The sequence below is a fragment of the Oryx dammah genome, unplaced genomic scaffold (genome assembly GCF_014754425.2).
Source record: "Oryx dammah isolate SB20612 unplaced genomic scaffold, SCBI_Odam_1.1 HiC_scaffold_8, whole genome shotgun sequence".
NCBI classification, from domain to species: Eukaryota; Metazoa; Chordata; class Mammalia; order Artiodactyla; family Bovidae; genus Oryx; species Oryx dammah.
In genome coordinates this window covers 38,417,376-38,440,021 of record NW_024070192.1, presented here as the reverse complement: position 1 = coordinate 38,440,021, position 22,646 = coordinate 38,417,376, and the positions used below count along the sequence as shown (strand labels likewise).

Here is a 22,646-nt window from a genome sequence, read left to right as displayed (position 1 = left end):
TTGAAGCATAATATACATAGAGAGTAGTGTGCATATAAATATGCAGATGCCCAAACTGACCCTGATCTGCTTTCTGGAAGCTTCTGGGCATGTACATAAGGACTCCAATGTGTGCTGTCAAATTTCCCCCAGAAAAGTGGTGTATTGGTCTTGTTGGAATTTTCTTACTTGAGATGAAGACACAAACTCTTTGCTTAAAAGCAGAGTGGATGGGGAATTCCTTGGTGGTCCAGTGGTTAGGACTCTGTGCTCTTACTGCTGAGGGCCCCAGTTCATGTTTGATGAACTAAGATCCCACAAGCTGAATGGCACAACCAAAAACAAAGCAATCAAATAAAAAACAACCACCCAGAGTGAGTGGAAGAACCATGTGGAGTCAGACTCTGAGAGACCTGGGTTCTCCCTCTCTGGGTTAAGACAGGCTTATCATCAGGGTAGAAGAGGCGATCTCAGGTCTGGGATCAGCGGTCAGTTTGAGCTCTAAATAGCTTAAGAAGGTTTTAAAGAAATCAGCTTTTGTAGCTTCCACCCCTCCCCTCCTCCTCCTCTTCTTCATCTTCTTTCTTCTTAGCAAACCATCTGTTTAACACTTTCCCTTTAAATTATAACATGTTCTTGATTAAAAAAAAAGAATCAAACAGCACAGAAGGACATAAAGGGAAAAGTTCCCCCCAGATTTCCAATTCCAGTTGCATTCAACCAGTCCTGGACCAGAAGTTGTCTAGGCATATGCAAGCATTTACATATTTATTTAAACTAAGGGGATCCTGTTCCATGAGCTGTTTGGTATCTGTTTGTTTGTTTAGTTTTTAGGATATCTTTATGTAGTAACACATATAAATCCTACCTCCCTCTTCATGGCTGCACGGTGTTCCATTGTGTGCTTGTTCCACAATATAGTGAAATAATGGTTATTTATGTTACTAATTCTATTTGCTGTTATAAACAATGATACAGTTAACATCTGTGTGCATAGGTCTTGTCAACTTATATGAGTTTACCAGTGAGATAAATCTCTAAAAACAAAATTATTGGCACGAACAGTGTGTGCACTTAAAATTTTGATAGATCTTGGCTTTTCCGTGGTGGCCCACTGGCTAAGACTCCGTGCTGCCAATGCAGGGGGCCTGGGTTCAATCCCTGATCAGGAAACTAGATCCCACATTCCTGCAACTAAGATCAAAGATCCTGCATGCCACAACTAAGACTTCATGAAGCCAAATTAAAAAAAAAAAAAAGGATAAATCTTGCCAAATATCTACACACTAATGGTGGGGTACCTGTTTCCTTATATCCTCACACTATTATTATTAAGTTTTTTTTTAACTTTTTTAAAAAATTAATTTATTTTAATTTATTTTTTTAACCTTTCTTATCTGATGGGCAAGTGTGTTAGTTCCTCAGTCGTGTCTGACTCTTTGCGACCCCATGGATTATAGCCTGTCAGGTTCCTCAGTTAATGGAATTCTCCAAGCAAGAATGCTGGAGTGGGTTGCCATTCCATTTTCCAGGGCATCTTCCCAATCCAAGGATCAAACCTGGGTCTCCCACATTGCAGGCTGATACCTTATTATTATTTAAAAATAATTTAAAATAATGGCACGTGTTTCAGCTTCTACAGTCCGCAGTCACGCTGCTGGGAGTTCTCTGGATAGACTGGGTTACAGAACAAATCAGAGTAAATTGCGCAATCATCGTATGTCAGGGTCCCGCTCCTGGAACCCAGCTTTCACAAGCACTCCTCTTGTAATTCTTTTGGTCATTGTCTTGCTTTTCTGAACTTGTGCAATGGGAAATTCAGTCTAACCCTTGCGACTGGGTGAGGGGGAGGTGACCAGCACATTGTAAATCACCAAGCGGATGTGAGATGTCTAATCTTCATCCCAAGGCGTACATGCCCAACCCAGTGTGGGTCTGCTGGCTCCAAATGCCATGGAGCCCTGTTCTCCTGGGGACCAGAGTGTCCTTCTGTCAGTGTGCTTGGTCCTCACCTGGCTTATAAAGAAAGCAGAGGCTCGCCTAGCTTCCCCTTTGAGGCCAGGTGAACTGAAGCTTTCTAAGAGCATGTGACTTGCTTGAGGTGATTCAGTGGTTGAGCCAGGAGGAGAGCTGAGCACTGCGGGGTCTGATGCCAGCTTACGCTGTCTGGAGTAGGGGAGGATCCAGGCCGAATGATCTAGTGCCTGCTTCTCTAGGGGCATCTGTTTCCTTGGCTTCCTGTAACTGCCTCATCCCCATGCCTGGGAAAGGAGCTGCTTCATCTTTCAGCTCCCGCTGGTGGCTGCAAGGACAAGTGGAGGAAACCACAGTCTCACCCTTCCCTCCTGCCCGCGATGACCTGCAGACACGATGGAGGGGCTGCTGGCAGGGCCTGGGGCTGCCTTTCCTCCTCTGATCCCGGCCAGCTTTCTCAGCTCGGAGTTTCTCTAAAGCCCAGAGAACTGGATGGGTTCCCTGGAGCCCTGTCCCAGGGTTGGGACTCTGGCTGGAACTTGCCTCCTCCACTGGACCAGAAACACCCACAGGCTTCCACCAGGGAAGCAAGGGCCTTGGGTCTTGGTGACCCAAAGTGGGCCCTTCCTCTGTGGAAGGGTGAGGAGGCAACCTCAGGAGAGAAGGACTTGGGTATGTGTTCCTTCCTGCTTCATCATTGTTTCTTCCCAGCTGTTGAGATGAGTCTTGCTTTCAGGGCCTTAGTTTCCCTATCTGTAAAATGGGCTCTGCATGAACTGGGTATTTCTCTAAGTTCCCGGAGTCATGGGGGCAGATTTGATTTGCTGATGCAGATCATTGTGCAGAACAGCGTCTGAGAACTTGGGCTCTGGAGTCAGACCCAGCTCTGTTACCATTGCGCTGGTTCCTCAACCTCTCTGTGGCTCCGTGTCCCCAGCTGTAAAATGGGGAGAAAGTGGTGTCATCTCAGAAGCAGTGGTGAGACTGAAAGGTCAGTGCTGGCCTACAGTCAGTTCAGACCCAGCACTGCCCCAGCGCCCCTGTCCTGGTCGGTCACTTGTCCTCCTCTACTCTCCTGACGGGCCGCATGCTGAGTCAGCAGAGGTTTGGGAGGAAGCTGGGTTGTGCTTGGTGAGTCAGGAGGGCTGGGCCTGGCACCCGGAGTGCTTCTCTTTTCTCTCGAATCACAGTCCTTCTCGTGGAGCTGTGGGCCCCTCACTGCCCACCTCCACCCAGAAGAAGAACCAAGGGGGCAGAGCAGGAGCAACAGGGGGCTGAGAGAGATCGAAGGAGAAGGTGGGATCCTAATAGATAAAACATGTAGCAGCTCCAGTGATGGTGTGGGAGCCCCGTGCTGTGTTGATGCTTATAATCCTGTGACGTTGGTGGCAGCCATCTCCTATTGTTGCTGAGTCATGTCTGACTCCTGCCGACCCCATGGACTGTGGCATGCCAGCCTTCCCTGTCCTCCACTATCTCCTGGGGTTTTCTCACGTTCATGTCCATTGAGTTGGTGATGCCATCCAGACCATCTCATCCTCTGCTGCCCTCTTCTCCTTTTGCCCTCAATCTTTCCCAGCATCAGGATCTTTTCCAATCAGTTGGCTCTTCACATCAGGTGGCCAAAGTATTGGAGCTTCAGCTTTAGCATTAGTCCTTCCAATGAATATTCAGGGTTGATTTCCTTTCGAATTGACTGGTTTGATCTCCTTGCAGTCCAAGAGACTCTCAAGAGTCTTCTCCAGCACCACAGTTTGAAGGCATCAATTCTTTGGTGCTCATCTCCTGTTAGGGAGGAGGAAACTGAGGCCTAGAGAGGTTAGGTAAGTTGCTGGAGGTCACACAGCTCCAAAGCTTGGGAACCTGAGCACTGAGGAGAGGAGAGTGGATGAGGCTCCAGAACGGCTCTCACCTCCCTCCTGAGCCTATGGAGTAAAATTAAAAGCTATCTGGGAACTTTGCTTCTCTCTTTCTGAGCCCTGGGGGGCGAGGAGGGCACAGGTCCTTCTGGACTCTCAAATTCAAGTCCAGGCTGTGAGTTCTGCACCCCTTCCTGCTGCTGCAGCCCAGCCATTGCTGCTCCTTGGCCAGGTGTCTGAATCCCATGATTCTAGGTCTTTTGTGATTGCCGTGCAAGGAGGGAGAATCCAACCTGGTCTTGAAATGCTCCTCCCTGCCTGGTCCTTGGGCTGCCCTTGTGATCTTCAAATGCTTGGACCTAGGCCTGTGTCCCTTTTGGGTCTGTGAACACTTGGCCCAAGTGGTCTCCTACCTGGGTGATAACCTGGGTGTCTCTGCAGACTGTAGGGGCCTGAATGAGAGCATCTCTCAGCCGTGTCTTCCCTAGAATACATTGACAGACAGCACACGTGGTACATATGAGTACTGATAAGGATAGATAAGACAGGGGGGCCGGAAGTGTCCAAAGTTGCTGTGACAGCAGCCCCACCTCTCTCTCTCTCACACGAAAACACATCAGATGATGTGCTCCAATGATGGGCTCGCCAGGAACTCCCTCTAACTGCTAAAGTAAGTACTTTGCAAAAGGAATTTTGTTATTATTATTAGTTACCCCACATGACTCCTGGGCCAAGGCTGTGAGTTGCATCTGGCTCACCTTGGGGCTCCATCCTGTGGTTCAGCAACCCTAGGGAGGAGAGCAGGGAAGCATTCTGGGAGCAAGTCAGGGTAGGTTTGCTTAGGTCTCCTGTCCACTCCCGAACCAGGAGGATGAAGCCCTGGTTGGCCTGGCCTGGACCGGTGTTCCCCCCAGAAGCTGATGGAACACAGAGCTGTCTTGCTCAGAGAGATGCCTAATGGATGCAAGACAGGCAGGACCCAAGGTGGCCTTTGTGCCTGCTGAGTGTCTCCTGAGTCTGGGTGGGTGCAGTAGGGATGACAGATCCGGGTGTGGAGTGGACGTCCAACGGGAAGCCAGTGGTCTGTGCAACCCTAGAAGGTGAACCACATGATTCTTCCTTTCCTGTTGAAGGTGGGGGTGGAGGGTGCAACCCGAACCAAGGCCTGCCAGGCTCTTGCTGAGCAGCCCACTACCTTGGAGCAGAGGACCCCACACTGGGCACTCCCAGCCCTGGACTGGGCTGGCCCCTCTGCTGTCCCCAAAGGGCTGAGGCCCCTTCTTGCCTTGCCTGCAGATGAGGAGTCAAGAAAATAAAAATGCCTGTGCCCTCTGTCTATGACCTGGGCATTGCCCTCTGCCCCCACAGCACAGACTCCCAGCTCTGGGGAAGGGGGGCCAATGGGAGAGGCCGTTGCTTGGTGGAGGGGGGCTGGCAGCCCATCTGTGACCGTCTCCCCTTCCAAGGTGGAACCAGTGGTAAAGAACCTGTCTGCCAATGCTGGAGATCAAGGAGATGCAGGTTCGATCCCTGAGTCGGGAAGATCCCCTGGAGGAGGGCATGGCAGGCCACTCTAGTATTCTCACCTGGAGAATCCCATGGACACAGGAGCCTGGTGGGCTGTAGTCCATAGGGTCGCAGAGAGTCGGACACGGCTGAACGACTGAGCATGCACCCTAGGCTACTGCAGGGTATGTGCCACGCCCTTCTACGGGGCTCTCATGAGTGAGCGCCTGCCGTGTGCCAGGCAGGGTCAGCCCTGGTAGACGGCGATGAGGACTCACTCGCCTGTGGCTCCAGAGGGAAAGGCAGAGACAGGGCGCCACCCGCCACCTCCGCCACTGTCTGCAGGAGCTCGGCACTGCTGGCCTCTGTCTCGACGCTCCAGGGCGGTGTCTGAGCAGCACAGACCGGTGCCTGTGTAAGTGAGGGCGCTGGTAGGAGCGTGTGTGTGATCTGAGTGTGTGCCTGAGGTGTACACATGGGTGTTTTTGTCTGCATGCACCTGCATATGAGTGTACAGTACCCGTGTGTGCATGTACGTGGATGTCTGTTGACATATGTGAGCATGTGTGTGCCAGTGTGTACCTGTGGGTCCTGTGTGTACCTGTGTGCTCGTGTGTGTGTGTGTATGTGCGTGCCCCGGGCCCATGTGGGTGCACGTAAACTGTGTCCACATGCGTGCAGGTGTGATCACAGGTTGTGGGCTGGTTTATCTGGTAGGGTGAGGTGGAAAGGCCAAGGTCCCACCTCTGGCAGCCCCAGGAAGTTGGTGTGGGGCCCCCGTCTGCAGGGCTCCCAGCTGGGTCTCTCTCCTCCTACTGCCACCCACCCAGGCACAATCATGGGAATCCTCAGCCTCCGTGGGTTCCAGGAAGCCCGGGTGGTGTGGGGCAGAGCTGCCAACTTGGGCTGTGGTGCAATCTGCCAGCCGAGCCCTTCCGGAGCTGCGGGTTCCTCCGGGTGAGGGGAAGCTGCCCTCTTCGACCTCCCCTGCCTGTCTTGGTGCGTCCTGGGGGCCAGGAGACACCTCCCACCCCACGGCCTCACCCACAGGAAGCTGGGTTGGGGGGCAGGCGATGGGGGAGGTGCCACAGTGGGCGCCCCGCCCCTCATGGGAAGCCGTGGACCCCGCTGCTCCCAGGCTGCGGCAGTCTTGCCAACAACTCCAGGGACGTCGCTGGACCAGGCGCCCCTCAGCCACAACCATGTTTGGCAGGAAGCGCAGTGTCTCCTTTGGGGGCTTCGGATGGTGGGTAACAGATGGGAGGGCTGGGGAAGGAGTGGAAGGGAGCTTGGCTGTGAAGCCTGGTTGAGCCTGTGGCTGGGACCTGGTCGGTACTGCGAGGGTGGGGGGATGCTTTCAGATTGCCTGGGCCAGATGGAGATGGAGGATCCTGGGGGGATGGGGGGGCATCAGACACCAGGCTTTTCCTCACTGACCCTTGGGTACAATCTTCGAGGGAATTCAGAGGTCGGAGCTGGAGCCAGTATGACTCTGTGGCTGATGAATGTGTGTGTCTGTATCGTGCATTTTCATATACGTGTGTGTGCACCTGTGATGATTGCAAACGTGTGTGTGTATCTGAGACTATGTGTGTAGGTGAGCATGTCTGTGTGACTGGGTGTGAGGTGTGGGTGTGCCTGCGTGTGTGACCCTGTGTTTCTGGGTGCACCTCTGAGCTTCTGGACCTGCTCGTGTTCTTGTCTGTGCATGTGTGTTATGCTCCCGTCTGGGTCATCTTTGTGACTGCTGCAGGGAGAGTGCAGGCCTTTGGGCGGCCTCCTCTGGGCAGGGGTGAGCAGTGAGCCCAGAGTTGGCAGCAGGCTTGCCTCCAGGGGCCCGCCCCCTCCTTCCCCTGCAGCCAATCCTAGCTCTGTCCGAGCCTCAGCAGCTGGTTCTGTGCTCTGACCTCTCCCCTCACCGCCTGTGCCCACCTTTTGCCCCTGAGTTTCTGTCTGAGACCCGGGAGAGGCTCTTTTCCTCTCTGTAGGGCCAGAAAGTGGGGGAAACTGAGGTCAAAGACTTGTCTCTGGTTACCAGCTGCTGGCAGCTTCTCCACTGGGGAACCGGGTCTAGTGGTTTTCATTATCGGTTTCCTTTCAGCTTCTAGGCTGGGAGCGCTGTCAGAAAAGAGGTTCCCAGTGCTGGGGTGGGAGGAGGGTGGCCCGGGCTGTCCTGGTGTGGAAGCTGGGTGGCCCGTGGTTGGGGGCATGAGCGGTGAGGGAGAGTGGGAGGAAGCACAGGGGCTCCCAGACATGGGACGGCAGGGCTTCCCGGTGAGGGTGAGGAGGTAGGGTGGGCATTGCGCCGGGATGGCTGCTAGCAGGGAGGAGATGCTGCAGTTGGTTGAGGGCTAAATTACAGATTCCTGGAGCCCTGGTCCACCCCAGACAGTACAGAGAATCTCGGGGGTGGTATTTTCAGAGCCCTGTTGGATGCTGGGGTGAGTGTCCACTAGCTCTGGGGTGGACCAGGTGATGTGAGTGAATGGCAACGGGGTGGGGGAGGAATCTGGGGGCCTCGGTCTCCTGAAAGGGAAAATCTCAGTTGTCACGGCTGCCCTATCTCCCCATCTCAGCCCTGCCAGACCATCGGCCCCGCCCTCGGAGGCCACACCCCAGCGTGGGAACCCTGTTGCCTGAGGAGGTGTGGATGTGGGTGCAGGGACTGAGCTGCTGTGGCCCAGAGTGTGACGCAGAGTGTAGGCAGCTGGCAGGTGGTCGAGGGGAGCGAGAGGGTGCCGTGCTGGGAGCCCAGGGTTAAGGTGCTGCTGCACCTTTGCTCTTTGAGGAACCCAGATGGGACACTTCTGCTCTCCAGATCTCCGTTTCCCCCCTGTATAAGTGGGAAATTTCTGCCTTATCCGCAACACAAGGATGTTGTAAAGAAGGAAAAGAGATTCCTTGAGGAAATGTAAAATCAAAGGGCTTTCGGGTCGGGGTTGCAGTTGGGTCGCTGTGGATGACAGATATTCCAGCAGAATGCAAGGATCTGCTTCCTGGGTCTACCTTACTCCTCTATTTGGTGGATGGGATGGGAGAGGAGGAGGGTCTGCATTCCAGAGGTGGGAATGAGACCCCTGGGGACCCCGTGGAAGCCCCGAGGAAGGGGCTCAGGAGGCGTGTGCAGAAGAAGCTGGGAGGAGGGACCTGGGCTAGGAACCTCGGGTGTGGCTTGTTTTGTTGTCGGGAACTGAGACCCGAAGGTGCTGGGAGTTTACTCAGAGTGAAAGGACCCCGCCCCCAGCTTCAGGGCTTGGTGCTGACTTGAGATTTCTGGGGCAGCTCTGCATCCTCACCGTGTGGCCCCTGACACCCGTCCCCTCCCCCTGCTGACCCCAATCAGAGGTAACAGCAGACAGAGCGGTGCTGGGGCCTTCATTTCCCTCCTGGTTGTGGAAACTCTGAGCGGGGCTGTTGCATGTCAGATTCTCCATCCCAGTCCAGGGGCTCATGGACTGGGAGGAGGCTGGACTGGACTTTTGATTCCTGAAATACCTGGGAAAAGACAGATGCTGAGAAGAGACCAGGGGGACCAGCATGGGGAAAATGTGAAATGTGAAAAGCAGTGAAACTTTCAGGCCCCAGCTCAAGGGTGTAAGAGAGATAATTGGGAAGCTTGTGGCAGAGCTGAGCTGCTGGACAGGGGTGGCTGTAAGAACTTTCCAGGCTCTCTAGCTTGGTGGCACTAATAGTGATGATTGGTGATGGTTGGATGGCATCACTGACTCAATGGATGTGAGGTTGAACAAACTCCAGAAGGTGGTGAAGGACAGGGAAGCCTAGCTCGCTGCAGACCTTGGGGTCGCAAAGAGTCGGACATGACTTAGCGACTGAACGATGGAAGAACAACCATGGTGATGATGACATGGGGCAGTGGTGACGCTGATGGTGGCGTGACACTTGTGTTTGTGACCCCTAAACAAGAGGAGACACAGACAGTGGGAATCTCACCTCCCTTTCCGAATCTGGAGAGAGGAAGGGGCCTCTTTTACCAGCCATAAGGGCTGGCATATGCAGAGGTAAAAATAGAAGCCTCGAAGCCCTGCCTTGTCTTCCAGCGAGGGTGGGCGCAGGCTGGGCGGCGTTGCTGGCTGCGGGGACCGTCTGCCGCAAACGTGATCTGCTCTGAGCTCCCGTGCCCGACAGATCCCACCCGCCACGCGCCCTGCAGCTTGCTGTCAGGTTCTGTCCCAGGAGCAGCTTGTGCCTCCTTGGGGGGTAGTGGTAGTTCCCTGAGGAGGAGGGTCCCTGGCGCTGGAGGTTGTGACATCTTTCTAAAGCAGAAATATCCATGCATCGATTGTCCAGCTGCTGTGACCACCCCTCACCCTCACCCCAAGGCTGGGTTGCAGAGTCCTCTAGTGGAGTGTGGGTTACGAAGGGAGATGACATAACAAGTGGTTAGGGTCTGGAGTCAGGTACTGGGATCCAGGCTGGGCCAGTGATTTTGAGCTGGTTTCCTCATCTCTAAGGTAGAATAACAGGACCCATCTCACCCGGTTGTGAGTGGCTTCAGCCCTCCTAGAGCTTCCAGTCCTCCCTTCCCCAGACTGGAGGAATACTTCAGTGTTGTCCCCTGCAGGGCCCTGTGGGGCCTGTGGTCTGGGCTGGCCACAGGACCTGTCACCTGCGGGTGCTAGGTGGGAGCCCTCAGCCCCCACACTGACGGAAGCCCTTGCTTTTCTCTTGGCAGGATCGACAAGACCATGCTGGCGAGCCTGAAGGTCAAGTAAGTAGCCACTTCCTGTTATGTAAAGGTCAGAGGTAAGAGCAGACAGAGCGGTGCTGGGGCCTTCATTTCCCTCCTGGTTGTGGAAACTTTGAGCGGGGCTGTTGCATGTCAGATTCTCCATCCCAGTCCAGGGCCTCATGGACTGGGAGGAGGCCGGACTGGGTTTTTGATTCCTGAAATACCTGGGAAAAGACAGATGCTGGGAAGAGAGCAGGGGGACCAGCATGGGGAAAATGTGAAATGTGAAAAGCAGTGAAACTTTCAGGCCACAGCTCAAGGGTGTAAGAGAGATAATTGTATTTTCAATCACTTTAATTTTTATATGGAGTCCTAGTCCCATGGGGCTGTCTTACTGACACTCCTACCTATTTGGAAAATTGTGCCACACAGTTCTAGGACCTGACAAAACACCCCAGTGTGTGTGTGTGTGTGTGTGTGTGTGTGGTCAGTTGGTCACTGAGTCATCTGTCATCCTGAACAGCCTGGCCTCGGGGGCTCTCTGAGAATTCCAGCACAGGATTCAGGGTCTGGGAATCGCCTGCCTCCGTTTACCATGTGTCTAATCATCTGCTGGGGAGCTCTGAGCAAGCACCCCTTTGTCCTAGAACCCCTGACTGATCCTCTCTCATCGCCTTGGCTCCTTGTCCCTCTGTGTTTATGGCCAAACATTTTGTCTGCTTCTGGATCCTTTTTCCCCCTTGGGTGCCCAGTCAGTCGCTCAGTCATGTCTGACTCTTTGCGACCCCATGGACTGTAGCCTGCCAAGCTCCTCTGTCCATGGACTTTTCCAGGCAAGAATACTGGAGTGGGTTGCCGTTTCCTCCTGCAGGGGATCTTCCCGACGCAGGGATTGAACCTGTGTCTCTTGTGTCCCTGCACGGGCAGGTGGATTCTTTACCACTGCACCATTTGCGTGAGATGCTAGGTAAGAAGCTTAGTTACTAAGGGGTGTAGAGTATAGGCATGGGTTTTTTTTCGATGCTGTCTTGGGATGTCTAATTCAATTTCACAAGCGCATATTGAGGGCCTGGTCATTTTAACTAGCAAAGATGATACATGTAACCCATAAGGGAACTAGTATAAGGCGGAGTGAAGCGTTGGGGGCAAGGACCAAGGTTGCGATTGGGGCCTCAGTGGGGTCTCTGGGTACCTGGAGTCTGAGGGCTTAGGCCTTGGGAAGGTGGTGTTGAGAGGATTGTTTGGGATAGCCTATGGGACAATGTTCCTTCTTATGCTTGGTTAAGAATCTTTTGATTGTAAGAAGCAAAAATCCAGTGTAATCTGGTTAAGCAAAAGATGAAATTTATGGAAAAAAATCCCAGGGTGCCTCAGGGAACGCTGAGGTGGAGCTGAGCTCAGCAAGACTGAATAGGAACTGGAAATCCATCCCTCAAAATCCGAGCTGACTTCCCTGTGGAAAGTGATAAAATTCACATAGAAAATTCAAGGATAGTCTTTTATTTTTTAATCAATTTTAAATTAAAATTTATTTATTTATTTTTGACTGCATCAGGTCTTAGTTGTGGCTCAAAGATAATCTTTAAAAAGAAGAACAAAGTTGGAGAATTATACTTCCTCATTTTAAACTTACTACCAAGTGACGGTAATCAAGAGAGTTCAGAACTGGCATAAAGATAGACATATTGATCGATGGAATAGAATTCAGAGTCCAGAAATAAACCCTCACATTTGTGGTCAGTTGGTTTTCTTTTAAAAAAAAAATACCGATTTGTTTATTTTTGGCTATGCTGGGTCTTTGTTGCTGCGTGCAGGCTTTTTCTAGTGGCTGTGAGTGGGAACTACTCTTTGTTTTGGTGCCTGGGCTTCTCACTGCGGTCGCTTCTCTTGTTGCAGAGCACGGGTACGAGGCGTGCGGGCTTCAGTAGCTGTGGCTTGCAGGCTCTAGAGCACAGGCTCAGGAGATCTGACGCATGGGCTTAGTTGCTCCCTGGCATGTGGAATTTTCCCAGACCAGGGATAGAACCCATGTCCCCTGCAATGGGAGTGCAGAGTCCCTGCCTCTGGACCACCAGGGAGGTCCCCATCAGTTGATTTTCAACAAGTGTGTCATGACAGTTCAATGGAGAAAAATAGTCTTTGAACAAATGGTGTTGGACAATTGATATCTACATGCAAAAGGATGAAATTGAAGCCTCCTCTCACACCATATACAAAAATTAACTCAAAATGGATCAGAAACATAAATGTAAGAGCCTAAACTATCAAAGAAAACACAGATGAAAATCTTTGTGACCTTGGATAAGGCAATGGTTTTTTAGGTATGACACTAAAATCACAAGGAACAAAACCAATAAGAACAGCAAACTGATTAATTTAGCTTCATCAAAATAAAAAACTTTGCATTACAAAGAACATCATCAGGAAAGTAAAATGATAGTGCACAGAATGAGAGGAAATATCTTCAAATCACATATGTAATAAGGGACTTATATCTAAAACATATAAAGAACTCTAACAAATCAATACTACAAAGGCAGAAACAATTTAAAAGTGGGCAAAGACTTGAGAGTTCCCTGGTTGCCTAGTGGTTAGGGTTCTGGGCTTTCACTGCTGTAGCCTGGGTGCAGTCCCTGGTGGGGAACTGAGATCCTGCAAGCTTCACGGTGTGGTCAGAAAAAAATAACAAATGGGCAGACTCTGAATAGACCTTTTTCCAAAGGAAATATATAAATGGCCAATAAACAGATGAAAAGATGTTCAATGTCATTAGCCATCAGGGAAATGCAGTCAAAACCACAGTGAGATACTAACTCACCCTCACTAGAATGGCTATAATTAAAAAAAAAGACAGATAATAACAAGTGTTTTGTGAGAATGTAGAGAAATCAAAGCCTTATATACTGATGGTGGAAATGTAAAATGTCACAACTGCTTTGAAAAACAGTTTGGCAGATCCAAACTTCATAGTCACGCAGGATAAGAATCTGCCTGCCAGAGCAGGGGACATCGGTTTGATCCCTGGTCTGGGAAGATTCCATATGCTACGGACTCACTTAGCCCATGAACCGCAACCACATGCTGCGACTCCTGAAGGCGGTGCGACCTAGGGCCTGTGCTCCACAACAAGGGAGGCCACTGGTATGAGAAGCCCGCGTGCCACTTCTAGAGAGTAACCCCTGCTGGCCACAACTAGAGAAAACCTGTGCGCAGCACCGAAGACCCAGCAAAACCAAAACCAAACAAGTAAATACAGCAGTGTGTGCGTGTCAAAAAGAATTTGGCGGTTTCTTAAAAGGGTAAACATAGAATTACCATGTGACCATCAATTCCGTTCTTAACTATACATCCAAGAGAAATGAAAACATATGTCCATACAGAAACTTGTACATGAATGTTCATAGCAGCATTATTAATAATAGCCCAAAGTGGATACAATCCAAATGTTCATCAACAGATGGATGGATAAACAAAATATAGTGTCAGCATGCAATGGTATATTATCTAGTCATAAAAGGCAATGAGGCAATGGTTCATGCCACAAGGTGGATGAACCTTGGAAAGTTAGTCACAGAAAATCCACATATTTTATCATTAAACTTTTTATTTTGTACTGGAGTATAGCTGATTAACAATGTTGTGATAGTTTCAGGTGAACAGTGAAGGGACTCAGCCACACATAGGCATGTATCCATTGCCTCCCACACTCCCCTCCCATCCAGGCTGCCACATAACATTGAGCAGAGTTCCATGTGCTGTACAATAGGCCCTTGGGAAACCACATATTATGTAATTCTATTTATGTGAAATGTTTCTATAAGCAAATCCGTGTGTGCTAAGTTGCTTCAGTCGTGTCCGACTCTTTGCGAACTCATGGACCACAGCCCACCAGGCTCCTCTGTCCATGGGATTCTTCAGGCAAGAACACTGGAGGGGATTGCCATTTCCTTCTCCAAAGAGACAGAAAATAGATTAGTGGTTTCCTAGGGCTGAGGAGGTTGTTGGGAAAATAAGGGGAGTGGATGTAAAAATACAGGCTTCTTTTTGGGTGATGAAAATGTTCTGGAACTACTTCTTGGTACAAACTCTTGGTTCTTGGTTGTACAAACTTACGAATATACTAAAAACCCTTGAATTGTACATTTAGAAATGGTAAAAGTGAAAGTTGCTCAGTCGTGTCTGACTGTTTGTGACCCCATGGACTATACAGTCCATGGAATTCTCCAGGCCAGAATACTGGAGTGGGTAGCCTTTCCCTTCTCCAGAGGATCTTCCCAACCCAGGTCTCCTGCATTGCAGGCTAATTCTTTACCAGCTGAGCCACCAGGGAAGCCCAGAAATGGTGAATATAGTAAATAACTACATATAGGAAATAAACTACATCTCAATAAAACTGTTTAAAAAAAAAAAAAGAAGAGGGAATCCAATTGGCCCAGCTTGGTCCAATCAGTTTAGCTGGAGAGATGGGGTTTGGCTAAAACATGGCTGCTGCAGCCACCTCTCCCTGTGGGAAGGGTTAGTTCTCAGAGAAGGGTGAGCTGTGGGCTGGACAGGCACCATAGCAGGTTTTATCCAGCCACCCCCATGACCCTTAGGACCAAAAGGAAGATTGGTACCCACTCCCTAATCGTCCTCCCCACTAATACCTAAGATGAAGTTCTGCCCGGATGCCCAGGACAGGGCTCTGTTTACGGGCAGGTCCTTAGGCTGCCTAGGGCATGTGCTTGGGCTCTGCCAGGAGCCCAGATGCTACCTTCCTTCTGCCTCTGCCGGGTGGGACATCTTTCTCTGCCACTGCAGCCCATTGGCTTCTCCACTGAGCACCAGGTACCCCTGGGCTGCAGCTGATTCTCCCAATTTCCTCAGCTCCTCCGCCAGGGACCTGGTGTCCTTGAGGTGAAGAGAGTCAGCCATGTAACTCCTGAAAGTGTCCCTGAGCTACGCAGCTCTGAAGACGGAGGGTTCTGGCACCACTGTTATTGAGCACTTACTATATGCTCACTTTATTTTTGTTACTTATTTAGTTGCACTGGTCATAGTTGCAGCCCGCAGGATCGTCTGTCTTCGTCGTGGCATGTGGCTCTTTAGTTGCAGCAGGTGGGATCTAGTTCCCTGACCGGGAATCGAACCCTGGCCCCCTGCATTGGGAACTTGGAGTCTTAGCTGCCACATCGCCCAGGTTCTCACTTTTCATTTCACAGTTTACCTGGTTTCACAGTCACCTGGTGAAGCAGCTACCACTACTGTCTGCACTTTACAGAAGAGAAAGGGAGGCTGGGGAGGTTGGGGAATGTGGCCCAGTCACCAGTGACTAGGTCGTGCAGCCGAAACTTGAATCCAGGTCTGTGCTTCATCCCTGGTTCAGTCCAGGTGCTGGATCCTTCTCAGCACCTCCCCCTGCCCTACTTGCCCACTCTTTCCCCAGTGTAGACAGAATGCACCTCTGCCTCCACAACGCTGTGGGTAGAAGGGCCTAGCCCCCCGCTGAAAGCGTAGGTTGAGCGAGCCCTGGGGGATCTGAATGATAAAGACCCCCAGAAGCAAGAGGTGCTGGGTGTCCTGGAGCCACAGAGGGGCAGTGGAGAGGGCAGTGGTGGCAGCACATGCAGAATAAAAAATTGGGAGGCGGAGACTAATGGATTGGTCACCTCTCTAGGCTCAGTTTTCCCATCTGTAAAATGGGAGATTTGGACTGATGTCGTTTGCTGTCTTCAAGTTTTGATATTTCTGGGAGTTTGCTTTCATGCCGTTTGTCCTTTTGCTTTTCTCCCAGGACCTTGATGATGGTGGGTGCTCGCTGTTGAATAAGTGAATGCAGGCACGAATGAATGAATGCCTTTGAGCGCAGAGGCTCTGCATCCTTCACCTCTGGCTCTCTGGAGCCTAACAGCTTGCCTGGCATGTAGTAGGTTCTCATTCTGTATTTGCTGGATGATTCCGTTATGGGTCATCATGGTGATTAGCCCATCACGTGAGGTGGAGGCTGGAGAGAAAGGCTGGGTCAGGAGGTGGGGAACACCCCTTCTCCAGCCTGCTCCCAAGCCAGCTTGTGTTGTGGTCTGTGTTACAGTTGTTGAACCACCATCTGAGTGGATTCCCACAGAGCAGAGTTCAGGTTGGCAGGGCCAGTGTTTGCTCGTGGGGGTCCTTGAAGCAGCATCTAGAGGGGAGGACCTGAGCAGAGAGCTTCAGACTCTTCCCATTCTTTTTCTGCTGCCTCTTGCCCTCCCTTTCAGAGACCGCTGCTTCTTTGCTAAAGAAAGAGATGTGAGGAATTCCCTGGTGGTCCAGTGCTTAGGACTGTGCTTTCACTGAATAGGACTTGGGTTCAATCCCTGGTTGGGGAATGAAGATCCCATAAGCCCAGTGGTGTGGCTGGGAAAAGAAAAAAAAAAGAGAGATGGAAAGAGGTGTGTGTGTGTGTGTGTGCGCGCGCGCGTGCCTTGCTGTATGGGCTGGCCAAGCCATGCTCCAGCCATTTGAGATGACCGTGGTACACACTCACTGGCCATCGTGGGGCTGGTTGAGCATGGAGGTGGTTCAGGGCAGCTTGTCGCTGTTGCTGAACACAATGTCACGCACATTCCTGCTGATGGGGCAGTTAGAACCCATTGCCCTGTAGGGAAAAGAATCTACCTTTTAAATTGATGGTGCCCATTCTTGGGCTTCCTGAGTGGCTCAGATGGTAAATAATCTGCCTGCAATGCAAGAGACCCGGATTCGATCCCTGGGTTGGGAAGATCCCCTGGAGAAGGGAAAGGCCAGTGTGCTGGCCTGGAGAATTCCATGGACTGTATAGTCCACGGGGTTGCAAAGAATCAGACACGACTGAGCGACTTTCCCTTCACTTCCCCATTCTTGGTCACTACACGTGGGCATCTCTAAATAGAGAGAAAGCTCATAAAAGGACCCAGAGGTCACAGTGCCCTCCTATTTCTTCTTCAGGAGAAGGGAGGAGAGGACCTGGAGGAGCTGTGTGCCCAGCAGCCTGGCTGGGGCAGCATTTCAGCCATCCTGTGGTTTGGTCAGAAGACCCCACACAGCCATCCCTACTCGAGGCTTCAGATTTCACCAGCTAAGAATTCAAAATCCTATTAGAAGGGAGGGACCACATAGACCAGCAGCAGACGCTGTGTCTCAGCATACCTCCCCTTGGCCCCTGCGATCCCTGATGAAGCGGTTGGCGGCACTGTCCCTGCAGGAGGGGGGGCTTGCCACATCCAGAAAGCTCAATCTCTTGCTGTGTCACAGCCCTTTCAAACCCATGGCTTCCGTCCCCATCCTGTGAGGATTCCTTACAGAACCTAGTGATTCCCTTATAGACATGCGCCTCTCCAGCTTCTCTTGGTGTGGTTAGCATACATTCTCGGGGGTGGCGGGGAGCGCGAGGCCAGGGCCCAGGCGCCTATGCATCGAGTCTCTGCTTCCAGCTTTCCAGCCTTCCTTCCGGAAGGCCTGTCCCTCCCCGGCCCACCCCTTGATTCCAGCGTGATGTCTTTTTCATGCCTTGGTTGAGGGCCGTGGTCACCGATTCATTTCTCCCATCTCTGACCACTACATCTCTGTTTACTGTGGATTATAAGAATCTTTGAGGCACCACAGAGATGTTCTAGAAGCTTCTGAGGCTGCCCCATCTCCATCAACCCTTCTCCCACACACCCAGAGCATCTGCTGAGTTTGCTGGGGTTGCCAAGGATGGGGCGGGGGGTTTGATGTTTTGGGGGTTAGAAAGCTAAGTCAGTTCAGCTCACATTTACTGGGCACCTATAATCAAAGCCCAGTGCTGGGCCCTGGGGCTGGTGGGGAAGTAAAGATGAAAAAGACTCCTCCTTTCCACTGCAGGGAACTTGGGTTTGATCCCTGGTCAGGGAACTAAGATCCCACATGCTGTGCAGCAAGGCCCCCCCTCCCCCCAAAAAATGACAGTCTCTGCTCATGAAAACTTATAGTCTCATAGGGAGACAGACAGACAGTTGCAATGAGATGTGACAAGTGGTAGTATAGATTCCTCAGAGAGGATGGAGGGGGCTTTCTGGAGCTTTGTGGTACCCCAGCCATCTCTGACAGTGAGTGAGGTCAGCTCCCCAGGCAGCAGCACCAGCCTGGGGGCAGTGAGGTGTGAATGGCGTGGGCTGGGAGGGACCTGAGTGCTGTTATTGCACCAGACGGATCCCCGGGCGCCAGTTCGGGGACAGACTGGGCCAAGTCCAGGAGTGTGGGAGGGCTGTGTGGCTGGCCGGGCTTGCCTCTCTGGGTGGCCAGGAGCCGTGGAAAGACCCAGGCAGGGGAGTAACATGGCTGCATTTGAGTCTGAAAGCCCTGCTGGCTGCCATCTGCTGACCCATTGGAGAGATTGGAGGCTGGAGCTGGGCCAGTGGGGTTGGAGAGGTGGGGACAGATTGGAGAGCGCCCGAGGAGGTGGACTGCCCACCCTGGAGCTGCTTTGGATGTGGAAGGTGAGGGCTAGGGAAGCCGTTGAGGTGAAGACTCAAGTTTCTCAGTGAGCCCTTGTGTGGATGTTGGTCCCGTGTACGGGGATGGGGGAATTTGGGCAGCTAGGGATGGAGGGAGAGAGTAAGGCTTTTTTGAAAAACTTTATTTTTGGCTGCCCTGGGCCTTCATCGCTACTCGCCGGCTTTTGCTAGTTGCGGTGCGCCGGCTTCTCACTGCCGTGGCTTCTCTTCTTGCGGAGCACAGGCTCTAGGTGTGCGGGCTTCAGTGGTTGTGGCTAGTGGGCGTTGTTGCTCGGCACGTGGGATCTTCCCTGGCCAGGGATGGAACACGGGTATCCATCCTGCCCTGACTCAGGTATTCTTAACCACTGGACCACCAGGGGAGTCCGAGAGTAAGGCTCTGCATATACAGCCTCTGTCCCTCCTTTCCCTTCTCCCCTCCCATGCGGCTGGATTAAGTCCTGACCTTGAAGCCTACCCGCCCCTCCCCCCGCCCCCACCCAGAGAAGGGCGTGGAGGAGAGAAGCAGCATTTGAGGGGTGCTGGAGCTGGTGGGTGGCCAGGGAAGCGGGCTGGGCAGTGCCCTCTCCCTGGCCTTGCAGGCAGAGCTGGTGGTGGTCCTGGACTCCTCTCTGCCCCAGCCCCTGCACACCAGGTGTGCCTCTGGCAGGTGAGCACCAGGTGAGTGCTAGTTGGTTCCACTGCACTTGTCACCGACAGCTGGCCACACGGGGCACGCAGGGAAACTGCTTGCAGACACGTTCCAGGTGGCGCGGAGAGGAACATCCCCATTTCTGTCTCAAGCATCAGCTCTGGTCTATTGATTCTTTAGGCTAGTCTCCGGGACTGAGAACGACGCTGGCTGTGTAGGTGTGTGTGGGTATGTGTGCATGCTTGCCCGTGCAGGTGGACATGAGCTTTGAGGGCCCGTGTGGGAGACTGTGTGGTGCCTTTTTTGGCTTTAGCGAGTTCCTATGGTAACCACGAACATGCCTGTTTTGGGATCTGGAGTCGTGGGGCGTGAGTGGTTACAAGGAGAACCAGGCAGGCGGGTGCTTAGCTGGCATTTGGGCTGTGGCCTGATTTCATTGCCAGGCACGAGGGAAGCACCTGGAGGTGCCGTTTGCCAGGCAGCAAGGTCTGCAAACCCCGGGGTGATTTGTGTGCTCCTGGCCCTCCTCCGGGCAGGTCCCCACCATGCCCAGGAAACCCTGGTGAGTCCCTGTTCTGATTTCTTGATGGGCAAGCAGCTCCCTGGGTCTTGACCAGGTCTGCTGGGCTCTCTGATGATGGGCAGCAGAGAGCCAGCTGGCAGCTCCGGCCAGTAGATACTGGACACTGGGGCTCTTCTGAGATGGGTGTGGGAAGGCGGGCAGGAGGGGCTCTGCTTATTCCCTGGGCCCCGTTGGGGGTGTTTTCTGTGTGGCTGGCGAGCTGAATGGTGCTTGTTGATCCCGTGGGACAGGGCTAACGGGGACAGGGGCAGGGGTATGGGGGAGCAGGATGCAGATGGGGCACCCTGAGACCTGCCAGCCCAGCTCCAACCATCCTGGGGGCTTCCCCTCACCCCATTCAGCTCCCTGAAAGTCCTTGTGGACTCCTAGGGCTCTGGCCATGCCTTTGAGCTTCCTCAGAGGCCTGCTGGCCTGTCCTGGATGGGAAGGCCCTGAGTCCCGAGGGGAGGAGGCTGGGGGACTCTGCCTGGGTCACCAGGAGTCGGACCTGGCCAAGGCTGGGGGAGAATTGCTCCCACTGGGCTTCGACGCGAGGCTCTGATGCCCACCCTGCATGTCCTGTGCTTCCTGTCTGCACACTGCACACTGTGGGGTTGGTCAGGACCCCCTGCATCCCCTTGGAGAGGCTGCTGATGGATGGGTGCCCGGGAGGCACTCAGGGGTGTCTGGAGGTGGGGGGCGCTGCCTGCTTCTCTCGCCTTCCTCCTGCTGGTTCCTCTGGGGCTGGGAGCAGGGAGTGGAGATGGGGGTGTGAGGAGGGGACGTAGATGGCTCCCCGGCTTGTGCTAGGAGGCCCCTTCAGGAGATGCTGCTCCTCCTGCCTCTGAGGGGTCCCTGGGTGAGGCTGTGCTGGGGATGGGGGCCATGTGGCAGGGGTTGCTGGGTCTCACTCGGGGGCTGTGGTCCTGGTGGAGGGCAAGGGGAGCAAGGAATTAGACATTCTTTTTCCTGACCATCTTGGCCTTCCCTCTTGAAGGCCAAGTCCAAGCCTAATCCCCAACACCTTTCCTTGGGAGCCTTGGAAAAGGAAGACAGGGAGCCTTCAAGAGAGATCCCCAGCTCTCTGGAGTCCTTGAATCTTAGGGCTTGGTTAGCCACTATGTGAATCCCTTGTACCCCTAAAACCAGTCACCCAGCTTGATCTTGATTACCTCCAGTGACAGGGAGCTCATTACCTTATAAATATGCCTGTTCTATTCCAATATAGCTCTGATTGGTCAAAGCTGACCATTATTTTTCACCTGGAACCTCTGTAACTGCCACTGCTTGGTCCCTCATCTCCTGTCCCTAAACAAGGCTAATAATCCTTTTGCTTGAGAGCCCCCCGGACTTTGGAAGGTGGCTCCTGTTCCCTGGTTTTTCTCTTCTGGGTCATCCCTGGCCTCCTTGGCTCTGTTTGGGACTTCTCACCAAAGTGTTCAGGTTTTCTAGGCTTCATTTCAAAGCCTGGACAAAGGAATTGGCCTAGGCAGCTTGCAGGAGCCCAGTGGACCTGATGATGGACAATGAGAAGTCATCGGCTTCAACCTCCTTATTTACAGATGAGTACACGGAGGCCCCAAGTGGGGATTTCCCAACCTAGACGGCCCAGCACAGAGGTGGTGGGTGCAGGGCCAGGACATGAGAGGTTGGCTCTGTGCGTCTGTGCAGGCCAATTCCTTTGTCCCCATCCACTCCTCCATCTTCGCCACTTGCTGATTTAGGAGCTGGTTTTGTCTTTCTGAAGACAGACCTGATGCCTGCTGGGATCTGGCAGGGCTGGGAGGGGCCTGTGGGGAACAGCAGGCACACATTGGTGCTCTGCCAAAATGCCGCCCGTCTCCCCAGACCTTCCACGTTACAGGAGAAGCTGGAAATCTGGAGTTTTCGGCAACAACTTGACAAGTAGCTCAAGAATTAAAAACATCAAGCCACATATGACCCATCCTGTAGGCCAGATTCACCCCACCTGTGTGCCCCTTCTGCTGCAGGGGGTCAGCCCTGTGTGTCTCAGCTCCCTTCTCCCTGGGGTCGATTCTGTGATCCCTTCTCCCCAAGTCACCCCTCACTGGTGCTCTCACCCCCTGCCTTCAGCTGTTGACTAGTCATTTCCTGCTCTGGCCCCAGACTGGACTCACTCTCAATTAACCTTTTCTCTCTTCCAAATCCAGTTCTTTCCCTGTCACTGGATTGTGAAGCCCCTGAGTCACGGGGGTTGGTCCTCTCCCGCCCTCCTCCTGGTTCAGGCCCATTATCTCCTGCCCAGACAGTGACAAAGCCTAATTACCTCCTCCTCGGGCCTCCGCCAGCTCTGACTAATTCATCATCCTCACAGCCGTCTCTAACTGCTCCAAGGAGGCCTGGATTTGCATCCCGACCTTGTTAGTGCGGATTCCACTCGGACTTGTCCCTGGGGCCTTGGTTGGGGGCTGGGCAGTCTCTGGTTGTGTTTACTCCTCAGTGACTTCCCTTCCTGGCGTTAGCATCCACTCACTGTGGTCCGCAGCAAATAGTTGGATCCTCCGTGGCCCCCAACCAAAGTAGTGGTTCCCAAGCTTTTCTGGGAAGCTTAAGAAAAAGAAAAATTAAACTTAGGCATAAGAAAAATTCTCATGTCCAGATTGCACTCAATTCCAGATTTGGAAATCAGTGCCCAGGGTGCCCAAATTTGGAAATCAATTCCAGATTAGGACGCAGTGCCAGCACTTTATTTATTTATTTAGCTCAATCTTTTTTTTCCAAAAATTTTTTTAATTAGAAAAGTTTTTATTTTTGGCTGTGCTGGGTCTTCATTGCTGCATTTGGGCTTTCTCTGGTTGTGGCGAGTGGGGACAGGCTTCTCTTGTGGAGCACAGGCTCTAGAGTGCATGCTCGGCAGTTGCAGTGCGCAGGCTTAGTTCCTCCTCGGCATGTGGGAATCTTCCCTGAGCAGAGGTTGAACCCATGTCCCCTGCATTGGTAGACAGATTCT

At 52.5% G+C, this 22,646-nt stretch overlaps 1 protein-coding gene across 2 annotated transcripts in view; it reads left to right on the top strand.

The window, feature by feature from the left end:
- Window positions 1-6,455: 6,455 nt before the first annotated feature.
- Window positions 6,456-22,646, top strand: part of RAP1GAP2 (RAP1 GTPase activating protein 2) — a 188,161-nt gene continuing 171,970 nt past the window's right edge. Inside the window, exons 1-2 of one of the 2 annotated variants that reach the window (XM_040243759.1) lie at window positions 6,456-6,564; window positions 10,012-10,047. In XM_040243759.1, coding sequence (XP_040099693.1) covers window positions 6,521-6,564; window positions 10,012-10,047 — 80 coding nt within the window. In that variant the 5' untranslated portion in view covers window positions 6,456-6,520. The remainder of the gene's footprint in view (window positions 6,565-10,011; window positions 10,048-22,646) is intronic. The other variant, XM_040243758.1, reaches the window with a different exon arrangement.